Below are 11,530 nucleotides of genomic sequence, written 5' to 3' on the forward strand. Positions count from 1 at the left end.
ATAAATTATTTAATGAATATGTATTTTTTAATTATTTAATAAATATGTATCTTTTTTAAATTACTATGAGCAGCCACTTTGCACATTTATTTTAAGTAGAAATTATTTTGGTTTAGATAGAAAATGAATAATAATATTTTGTAATTATTTTCTATAAATATTAATAATATTTAATAAATTTAAATATTGCATTTATTATAGTTAAAGGTTTACATTCCCTAATTAACAATAAATACTTATGTTACTACTTCTGAGGCCACCACTGAATATTCATAATATATTTTTTATAAAATAAAAATTATTTTTCTTGAGAAAATGCTTAATATGAAAAAGTCACTTTTCCGTACGATTTCTCTAAAACTAGCACAGGACACAGACAAGCTCTGTATTGGAAACTTTCCGACTCTAAAGAATTGAACTCTAATTCTGCATTACTTATACTAAGCTGTTTTTAGAATTGAATTTTAGATTATTATAACTATAAATTTCATCCTTTCATATAATTACTCCATAATTACTTCCATTCTTTAAACAAGGATTCCTTAAGATGTAGTCCTTTTAAAAATTTGATTCGCCCCAGAAAATTGAAAATGATGAACACTTGTAGAAGTCAAAATGCAAAACAAACAACAAAAGTTCTCCAAATTTCTTTTATTTTACCATATCTATACACCTAATTCTTCAATTTACAACATTCATAATAAAAACTACGACTTAACACCTTCATTACCACATCAATTTTGTTTAAAGTGACCTTACTTTAATAATTAAACCGATCGAAGCACATTTGCGTGCCGAAGGCGTGGGTGTTCTGTGCGAAGGCGTTTGACATGTGGTTCGACACCAATCAAATTGATATTAAAATTTACAAATCGCATGTATTAAATCCTAAAACTAATTATTTATTAAATTATATGCAGATATACCATAAATCATTAAATGCATAAATCAATACAAAATATAACATCAAAAAGTCACGGGATTTAATTTTCTTGTACGGATATGAACGTGGACTTTAAGACGACAGCGGTGTAATTGTGGTATCCGGAATGTGCAACATAAAGTGATTATTGGAAATTTATGTAAATATATCGATTATCATAAAATTATTGAAAATATAAATTGTATACACAGGTTCCCATTTAAGATTTTAAAATTACATTCGTCCTGAATGGGAGAGTAAAACTAATTTTAGTACCAGTTAGTACTCAAAATATTTGAAACCTGGGTAAAACAAAAAATAAAATTGCTTAACAATAATAATACATAAATCAATAGAAATCCCAAAACGTTCTAAACCAAGTATTAGTGTATTTAAAACATAGTTAAACAAAGAAATATAGTAAAGTTTATTGCCAACTATTTATTTATTTCATTTCTATTGTTAATGTCAATGTGATATAAATTTAAGACCACCATGAATAAATATCTTTGTTCAAATGTTGATGATTAAGCAATAAATTAATAAATAAACACAAACTAAAATCTGCTTAAGCCACATAATTAGACTAATAATACCTATATTATGTACTTAAGCTATTTACTTACTTTTAAGTTTTAATTGTATTTTTTTAATGTTTCGCAAATGGATACAACAAATTACTAACCTAATTACAAATACCAATATACTGTAATACTATATTTAATGACTTCCGCTCTATGGACAATTTATAACTATAATTTTAGTAGGCATTAAAAACCAATCTTCACATACAGTTTTTTTTGCATTACTCTAATCCTAACTTAGTATAGTTTTAATACCTAAATTTACGACACGATAACAACAAACAACTTAACAAGCATTGAAATGATTAAAAGCAAAGGTATAAATAAGAAGGTTTTGCGGGTTTTCGAGTAGTCGTGGGAGTGAAGTGAAAATGAAGTTGTTTTTGTGCCTCGTCTTCACTTTGGTCTCCACCATTTCCTGCGTAAGTACAAAACGTGTGACGTGTGACGGGATACAGTGATAAATTTACAGGATACGGACCCCGATGGTCCGATTGTTAAAACTGACGCAGGAGTTTTGAGGGGCCTAAAACGAATCAGTAGTGTTACAAATCAAACTATCTACTCCTTTCAAGGCATTAGATATGCTGCGCCACCAGTCGGAAAACTCAGATTCGAAGTATGTTCGAGGATATTCCAGGAATGTGCTCGTTAAAGTTTTAATTTTAGCCTCCACAATCTTATAAGTGGGATGGTGTATACCCCGCTACGCAAGAAGGTAGTCCGTGCATTCAATCCGACAATAACGGCCAGACGATTGACTCCGAGGATTGTTTATTCATGAACATTTACTCTCCAGACGTAAGTTTACCTATCCTTTACACCCCTCTATTTAATTACAACAATTTATTCAGATAAAGCGAATAGATCTACCGGTAATTGTTTACATTTACGGTGGCGGTTACACGGTAGGATCGGCCAGCTCCTCAGCTTTCCTCAGTCCGGATTTACTTGTAGGCGAAGACGTTATTTTTGTTAATTTCGGCTACCGTTTGGGTATATTCGGATTCATAACAACTGGCGACAGAAAAGCACCTGGAAATGGAGGGCTTAAGGACCAAATTTTCGCCTTGAAATGGGTGAGGAAAAATATAAGAAAATTCGGCGGCGACCCATTCAAAGTTACCATTATGGGCGAAAGTGCCGGTGCCATGTCAGTTTCATGGTTGATGCAAAGTCTATTAACTGCAGGTAAAAAGTTAAAATAACACATTGTTATATTCCTCTGGTTCTTATAAATTCAGCAATCTTTTTTTTTTGTAGTAATGTAACTGTAACATATTTATAACTGTTAACAGTGTTTTATACATTCATATATAAATGGAGTAAAGCACATATTTAACATAAATTTATTATTGCCCATCATGAAATTAAACATGACTCTGTTATTTGGGTACCATTAAAATTTAATTAGACACTTAACAATGAATTTATTATCAAACAAAAATTTACTGCGAAATATAATGTTAAATTATATTATTGAAGTGAAAACTTTAGCCGCGTTGGGCACTTTTTGGTAGGGGAAAATCTTATAGGTTTGCGTCACCGACATGCTCATGCCTGGCGCATGCGTAGTGTGGTGTGCGCCTTAGACACTTTTTGGATGAGTGAAATGTCGTGCGTTCCCGTCACCGACATGCTTATACCAGTATATCTGTAGCTATACAGCTGACGTATAGTGCTGTGTATATATTATAGATGAAACTGAATGGATTTAGTGAAAAGTTTAATGTTTATATACTGTGCATAGTTGAAATAGTTTTTTTTAAAATTACTATTTGAATGGCCTTGTCCAATGATCGAAAACTCAGTAGTACAAAATGTAAAACGGCAATCGATGCCGTTTTTACGCGATACTTAGATAAATTTGAATCAAACATTTTCATTTCTTAGTTTAGTTACCAAAAGCCTATTGTATCTTTTTTAGAACAAAATGAATTTGATAATATTAGTTTTACTACTGGTTTTAAAGTATTCAAAATTTGTAATGTTATAAAAATATTATTTAGTTACATAGTTAATTAGAAATTTGAGAAAACTCAAATGGGAAGTTTATTAATATTTTTAACATGTTGTTTTGTTCTAAATTACCGATAATCAATATATTGTTAGACCACTGTTTAATTTAACGATGTTTGCATGCCTACCAAGTATCGTTTGGTACTCACTTTTGTAGATGTTAACTAGTTAACTATCTTTATAAAAAGCACATGTGAAAACCAGATTGATGTAGAAAATTTTAATTCAAACATTATAAAATTTCAAATTTTAATACTAAAAATTAAGTTTTTACTTCTGTCAACAGTCTCTATAACTGTCAATTTTAATTTCCTTTAAATACTCAAGGTAGTAAAATGTATTAAATTGGAAATATAATTAAGTAAAAACAATGAAAGTTTGTAATGCATGTTTTGCAGTGAAAAAAATATTTAATTTTTAGAATAACAATGTTTAAACATTTTATGAATATTTAATTTTTATCAAAATTGTTAGCTATATAAAATAAAAATAAATGAATTTATGACTAGTATAAATCAATTCTATTAAAACTTTATTACGTTATGTACAAAAAATTTATAATATGTTTCTATAAAATGTTTTTTTTTTTTCTACCTCAATTTTCTATTACTGTATTATTATAAATAATACTATGAAAATTAAAAAAATTAGCAAATATTAAATTAGTAAATTATAATATTAGATCTTTCATAAAATGAATTTGTTCTTTAATCTTACTTGAAGACTATTTTAACATGTAAATTAATTGTCATGTAGGACTGTTCAGAGCGGCGATAATGCAGAGCGGTTCGAGTTTGAGTCCTTGGGCGCATTCGAAGAGAACCAAGGAGTTGACTTACGACATCGCCCGTACTCTAAACATTGATAATTCAACCAGTGAAAACTTGGTGGAAGGGTTAAAATCTGTCGATGCCAATAAACTGCAAAATGTTGCCTATCGAAAATTCCAAGAGGTACGCTATGTCCAACTACCATTTGCTTTTGATATTATTTTTTATTTAGTATTTCAGAGAAAATCCTCTTTACGACAGAGTAATTGCTCCAGTAATAGAACCGATACATCCTGGGGCGGTTATAACAAGGTCATCGATAGAAAACCTCAAAATTGGGAGATTCGAAAGAGTACCATGTCTTATGGGCTTCAACAGCAACGAAGGAGTTGCACTTTCATTAACATGTAATTTATTCAATTAATCTACATTTGCATTTAACCATTAATCAATATTTTTTTAGTGGAGTACCTACAGTCACTGAAAGCTTACGCATCCAACGAGCAACTCTTTGTTCCATTAGACAAGGAAATTAAATCTGGATTAGATAAGACAATATTGGGAAATCATATATCTAAGAAATATTTCCAAAATGGTTCTATTTTAAACAATATTCCAAAAGCTGAAATGGTGAGACCATTTCAATTTATAATTGCACTGTAATTAATTATAAACATTTTTAGTTATTTGGTGACGTACAATTTGCTTATCCGATTTGGAAAACAGGATTTTTGCAATCTAGATTCGTACCGGTGTACTTTTATCAATTATCTTTTAAAAGTGCGTGGGGGCAGTTTATAAGTGGACAATCTACCAGTTACGAAGGTGTTGGGCATATGGAAGACTTGGCTTATTTGTTTTATTCGTCATTGATAAAATATTCTCCGCCGAATTGTATATTGACCAGAAATAGAATGGTTAGATTGTGGACTAATTTTGTTAAATATAGGTAGGCGCCTTGCAATTAATTTTTAATTCATATTCTAAATATATTTCTTTTAGAGAACCGACGAGAAGAAACGATCTTGTTTTAAATAATCTAATATGGCCAAGCGTAAAAACGAATAACTTTAGTTATTTGGACATTAACTCTGAGTTAACAATTCAAACAAATCCTAAAGCGGAAATTATTAACTTCTGGGATGATATATTCAAATGATGGAAAAAAAATGTTAGTAAAATCACTAATTATGTGTAAATAAAAATTATTTAAAATAATCTTGATTTATTTAAATATAAATGTCGACATCTGTGGCACTACAAGTTAACTTCAATTTTTATTAACATGGGAACATATTGGTGAGGCAAACTATGCTAACATTATATTTCCACCAAGAGATGACGCCACATAACAAAAGAATTATACACACTTGTAACCATGGTTGCATAATTGCATATGTCAAATATTTTGTTGATTTCCCGCGCTTAAAATTGCCGGTTACTTCTCGTGTTTTGTTCGTAAACCCCAACGTCTTTTTAACAACTGCTTCGAGTATGTCAGTCTCTAAATAACTCTTAACTGAGTATCAATTTGTGACAATCAGTTTATTGTGTTTATATCGTTTGACGTTAATATTGAAATTGTCCAATATTTCAAAATGGATATCGAAACTTGCAGCAGAGATTCGGGATTCAGCGACATTGAAAAAAAGTCGAATACCCCAGAAGCGGATTCTTCTGATGAAATGGAAACTAGACGTAAAGCTAAAACCGTTGGAAGGAAACCGTCGGTTGCAAAAAGTGCGAAGAAACTAACCAAAGCCGAACGTGAAGAGCGAAAAGCACAAAAACTAAAAGAACAAGAGGATAAAGCTCTCAAGAAAGAGATGCTGCAAAGAGAAAAAGAAGAAAAACGACGTGAAAAGGAGGCCCAGGTACTTTTAAAACAACAGGAGAAAGAGGCACGAGCTTTAAAAAAGCAATTAGAAGAGGAGGACAAGCAGCGAAGGGTTGCTGAAAAGGAACTTAGGAAGGAACAAAAAGTGGAGGAACAAATTAGAGCAGCAGAAGAGAAACAAAATGAAAAACAGAGGAAGATTGATGAAAAAGAACTTCTAAGGAAACAGAAAATTGAGGAACAAATAAGAAATGCCAAGATGAAAGAGGAGGAGAAAATTAAGAGGAAGGAGGAGAAGAAAAGAATGGAGGAAGAACAAAAGAGTGCGAGAAAGGAAAAGGCGTTAAAAGGAATGAAATACCTCCTCGGAATAAGTGAAAAGTACTCCAACTTCTTTGTTAATACCACTCAGAGTGTGAACAAAAAGTATGTTCCAAAAAATAATATAAAAATATAATTTATATAATTAACTATATTTTACAGAGATGTATTGAAGGAAAAGAATAAATATCAACCCACAATTGATGATTTACAAGTGGCTTCAATGAATGAAGACCTGAAGGTGGAAGACAAATCTACTGGTAATTTCTGCTTTACTTTCTGTTATTATTTTCTTAATGCGTTTTTTTTTAGAAACTTTGAATGCCAAAGAAGACTTAAAATTATTCAATGGTAAATTGAGACCATACCAAATTGAGGGAGTTACATGGATGACTGTAAGTTAGGTTTAAGTTTACTTTTATCAAATTGAAATTATGTTTTCATACTGAACATCCTATTAAATAAAACATTGTTTAACAGACGCTTTACCACAATGGCTTGAATGGTATACTAGCAGACGAAATGGGCCTTGGTAAAACCGTCCAAATCATCGCACTTATCGCTTACCAACTGCAACGTGGAGTCGCCGGCCCGTACATGATTGTCGCCCCATTGTCGACGATTCCTAATTGGATCAGTGAATTCGAGAGATTCGCCCCACAAATTCCCGTCGTTGTTTTTCCCGGCGAAGCTGGCGTCCGTGAACGGGCCAAACCTAAAATCGCAGCAACCTATAAAGTTGGTGGGCACACAACCCGACCAGTCGTAATCACAAATTTCGGAGTACCATTGAGGGAAACCAGTTTCCTTGATAAATTCGTATGGCAGTACATTATTATCGACGAGGGACACAGGATCAAAAATCACGAGTCCAAATTATCGGTGTAAGAATTTTTTTAATTTTTCCGCTTCCTAATGTAATTAACGTTTATTATTGTTTTCAGCATTCTGAGAAACTTAAATTCAACAAATCGTCTTCTATTAACTGGTACTCCACTTCAGAACAACATCACCGAATTATGGGCACTCTTGAATTTCGTTCTGCCGCACATTTTCAATAAGCTGGACACCTTCGAAACACTGTTTGAAATTGAAACGGTTCAAGACAAGAACAAGATTCTGGAATCAGAGGAAAAGGACAACATTGTCTCAACAATCCACAAAGTTTTGGGTCCGTTCATGTTGCGCCGTTTGAAATCAGAGGTGTTGGACGACATGGTACCTAAAAAGGAAGTGGTCATCTCCTGCCCCATGTCAAAAATGCAAAAAGATCTTTACAAATACGTGTTGGATCACAACATCGCAAAATTGAAGGGAGATGCGGAGGAGGAGGAAGAGGTGGACTTGTATGCACCGAGGAAGAAGAGGAAATGCACGGAAAACCGGAGGTATTTCCGCGATAACGAGAACGAAGACGATCTCTCCGACTATGAACAGCATATGGAAGAAATGGAGAAAATCCGAATCGGTAATTTGCCCAAGAAGGAAAAGAAGGAGTTCATCCATCGGGTTACGATGTCCAACAGCGTTGTGATGTACAAGAAAATCGTCGACCATCCCTACTTGGTACATTTTCCACTAGACCCTAATAGCACAGAGAAAAAGCTCTTAGTTGATGAAAATTTAATTAACCACAGTGGGAAAATGATTGTCTTGCAGACCATGTTAAAGAAACTCAAAGAGAAGGGACATAAGGTAAAACATCCTTTCCTCTTTAAACAGTCATAGTTTAATGAATTTTTTCTTAGGTTTTATTGTTCAGCACACTAGTCATGATGTTAGATATAATAGAGGAGTTAATGATAATGCGCGGCATCAAATACCAAAGGCTGGACGGCAGTTACAGTCTGCAGGAACGGCAGGAATGTATAGACAAGTTTAACAACGACCCAGACTGTTTCGTCTTCCTGATCTCCACACGATCCGGGGGACTCGGCCTCAATCTCACCTCTGCCGACACTGTCATCTTTTTCGATCGCGATTGGGTAACAAATCATTGTTTAAAAAGAAAACCAAAAGCATTACATGTTTGTAACGTTTTTAGAATCCTCAAGCCGACATACAAGCGCAGGACCGATGCCACAGAATCGGTCAAACGCGACCGGTGGTCGTCTACACGTTGGTCCTGCGAAACACAATAGACGAACAAATCATCGCGTCCGGAAACATGAAAAGAAGACTGGAAAAAATCGTGATCCGCGATGGTAAATTCAAAACCCTGGACAGCAATGAACGTAACAAAACGGAAAACGATCTGCTGGAGCTGAAGAAACTGTTGATGGACGAGGAAAACGCCCAGAGTATCGATGAATTCTCCGACGCGCATCTGGACAAACTGTTGGATAGGTCTGATCTCTACGAAATGATGCGGGCTAAAGAAAAAAAAGATAAAGAAAATCTACCTCGAACAAAAAAATGAAACCTGTTTTTTTTGTTTTTTGTGTATTTATGCACTATAGTAATTTAATTTATTTATTATTTCTTCCTTTTTCATGAGTATTCTTGTTAATTTTAATATTTGTATTAAATAATATGTATATATATTTTTTTAATCTATACGTTTATTATTTCTTTTAATTTAAAAAGTTATGTCATTGACTGAGAAAGTCTGGCTCAGCATCGGCTCAGTTACCAGAGTCTCAAACAAATATTGTGAAATTTGACTACGACTGCAAGTGGTGCTGTTAAAATTTAATAGAAAATCTTCACCATAAAAGTACAATTTTATTTAATATTACATTTGTAAATATGTTATAAGTTAGTAATATTTTGAAGAAGCAAAGTGTTATTTAAAAAATAATTGAGTTGACTGAGTAGAAAATTAATTATAAGAGAATTATGCAACAGTTTTTCACTTAATTTTTACTCAGCTCTCCAAAAAAAGTGACAGCATTTTATACTTTTAAAAATATTTTTTTAAAACTAATAACTGAAGTTATTATAAATAAATAATTTCACTTTTCTTTATTTGAGGTTTTGTACGAAAATATAAATGGTGACTGTTATTTTGTACTCCTTTATTAACAAAAAGGTAACACAAAATAATATAATACTATAGAATTGGATAGATTCCTGCAGTAGTAAGTCCACACATACTAGTGCCACGCTTCATCCTGATGTATCCATTTTCGCCCCAAGAGGATCCCCAAGTGTTCTGTAAAATAACCGCGTCCTTGGTATAACCAACCGCCAACAGATAATGATTAATATAATTGTCGACGCATGTGTCGTCCGAAAATATGCCGGAAGTATAAAACATAAAATGATCAGACACGTCCACACCAACCGAAATCGGACCAATGGTAGCAATGGCTTCAATCAAGTCATCTTCGGTTCCATTAACGACTCCGTAGTCTCGAATTTTGAGAGCTATTTTATCTGGTTGAAACTGACATGTGCCGTAACGCTGGGGATAATCGGATGCGGCGTTTATTCCGTTTTTCTTCACGTAGTCGTACGCCGAAACTATGGAACCGCCTGTGCATCCTGGCCCGTCAACGCAGTCTTCCAGGTTGCTGACGCTTAAAAGGACCAACTCACCGTTGACGATTTTGTTCACACTTTGCATACTGCCCACCTAACGAATTCATCAATTTATTGCACCTTTATCGACATAGAATGTGAATACTTACTGCGACCGGACTCCATCCTCCACAAACAGATTGCGAAGGTACAGGCCCAACAGCTCCTTCATCCCTCCAGTCAATAGATTCCGGAGTATTGCCTCTTGATCTCAGTACCCTTCTCTTCTGTACTTGATGGGATTTGAAAGCAGGCAAAGTATTTCTAAATTCAGCTTTGCTCCAGTCTGCGTATTTGTTGATTGCTTTTTTGAACGTCACCAATCCTTGTTCGTATTTTAAGTTGTGCTCTTCGATTTCTTTAAGGTTCTTTTCGAATATACTGAGTCTGTAACTTTCTTCTTCTGGAGACGCGTACGTTTTGCCATATTGGACTTTAAACTTCTCAAAGTCGAGATTGGCTGTTGCTAAAACAACCAATGTAGTGAAAATTAAAATCGACTTCATCGTTTCAAAATTGATACTAAACTTATCGTTGTATTTATTTAAGTTTTTATAGTACAATTTTGGAGTAATACAAGTGTTATGTATTGGTGCGGTGAATTACGGTTTATGATAAAAATCTAATTTAAGTCTAAAATTAAATTGTAATCAGTAGATCATTGACGATTAGACATGTCTCCAGCAGACTCTAGAAACTGTATTGTATAAAAATTGTATTGATTCCAATAATCAAAATAAATCGATAACGCATTCGAATCACAGCTAAATATATGTTTTAAATAATATTTTGACCTTCGTTTTTTCTAATTACACCATATCATTCACATTATTTGATGTTAAAGGCTCGTAAAAATTCACATTATTGTTCATTAAATTATATTTCATTAATAATAGTTATTAGAACAATATATATTTCTCAAGATAATTAATTGCTTTCAGTATCACCTATAAATTAGATTAATTTTAATTTTACAATTTTTATGGTTTCAATGTTTACTTCTAAAATTGAGATATTTTCTGTATATTATTTGTTATATTATATTATTTTTGTTATCAAAATATTTTCTTTATATTATAAAAGATAAAAAGTGTCCAAACTGAGCTTTGAACCAGCCTTTGTATTTGTTATTATAATTAATATCTAATTACACGACATCTTTCAGATGTTACAGCTAACTTTCTTTTTCTATAGTGTACAATGATCTGTTTTATTTCAAAAATAATTTATACAGATATTAAATTTAAATCTAATTTTATACTAAAATTAAAGTATTGATAAAAATATCAACAGATATAACGATTATGAATAATACGTACTGGTAACCAATTTGGTTAACTAATCTTTTAATTTGAAACGTTTTTTCACAAAATAATACCTATACAAAACCGAACGTTCCAATAAAAAATCATCAAACATGAAACTTTCTCCAATTGAACATGCCATTACAGAAAATTATCGTCAATTACAGAAAATACAGTGTACTCATCTTTACCGGCAACTTACGGTTTAAATAAATGACGATGTCAATCAATATTTAGCAATCGATTCCATT

The 11,530-nt window shown here is 32.6% G+C and overlaps 3 protein-coding genes across 3 annotated transcripts; 2 read left to right on the plus strand and 1 right to left on the minus strand.

The window, feature by feature from the left end:
• The first annotated feature begins 1,782 nt into the window (after positions 1-1,782).
• On the plus strand, positions 1,783-5,513 carry LOC109595323 (juvenile hormone esterase-like). Its single transcript, XM_020010659.2, has 9 exons — positions 1,783-1,928; positions 1,979-2,125; positions 2,176-2,307; positions 2,361-2,697; positions 4,282-4,478; positions 4,528-4,702; positions 4,759-4,925; positions 4,979-5,244; positions 5,298-5,513. Exons 1-9 carry the CDS (start codon positions 1,878-1,880, stop codon positions 5,452-5,454), a joined length of 1,629 nt encoding a protein of 542 aa, XP_019866218.1. The 5' UTR covers positions 1,783-1,877; the 3' UTR covers positions 5,455-5,513.
• A 211-nt stretch (positions 5,514-5,724) lies between these two features.
• Positions 5,725-9,009, plus strand: LOC109595303 (lymphocyte-specific helicase-like). Its single transcript, XM_020010634.2, has 7 exons — positions 5,725-6,558; positions 6,616-6,713; positions 6,766-6,848; positions 6,934-7,337; positions 7,398-8,148; positions 8,202-8,438; positions 8,498-9,009. Exons 1-7 carry the CDS (start codon positions 5,894-5,896, stop codon positions 8,870-8,872), a joined length of 2,613 nt encoding a protein of 870 aa, XP_019866193.2. The 5' UTR covers positions 5,725-5,893; the 3' UTR covers positions 8,873-9,009.
• Positions 9,010-9,485: 476 nt separating this feature from the next.
• Positions 9,486-10,508, minus strand: LOC109595302 (digestive cysteine proteinase 2). Its single transcript, XM_020010633.2, has 2 exons — positions 10,086-10,508; positions 9,486-10,030 (listed from the first exon to the last, which is right to left on the minus strand). The coding sequence occupies exons 1-2, from the start codon at positions 10,479-10,481 to the stop codon at positions 9,506-9,508; spliced, it is 921 nt and encodes a 306-aa protein (XP_019866192.1). The 5' UTR covers positions 10,482-10,508; the 3' UTR covers positions 9,486-9,505.
• Between the last annotated feature and the right edge of the window lie 1,022 nt (positions 10,509-11,530).

This window comes from Aethina tumida, chromosome 3 (assembly GCF_024364675.1).
Source record: "Aethina tumida isolate Nest 87 chromosome 3, icAetTumi1.1, whole genome shotgun sequence".
In the NCBI taxonomy this organism is placed as follows: Eukaryota; Metazoa; Arthropoda; class Insecta; order Coleoptera; family Nitidulidae; genus Aethina; species Aethina tumida.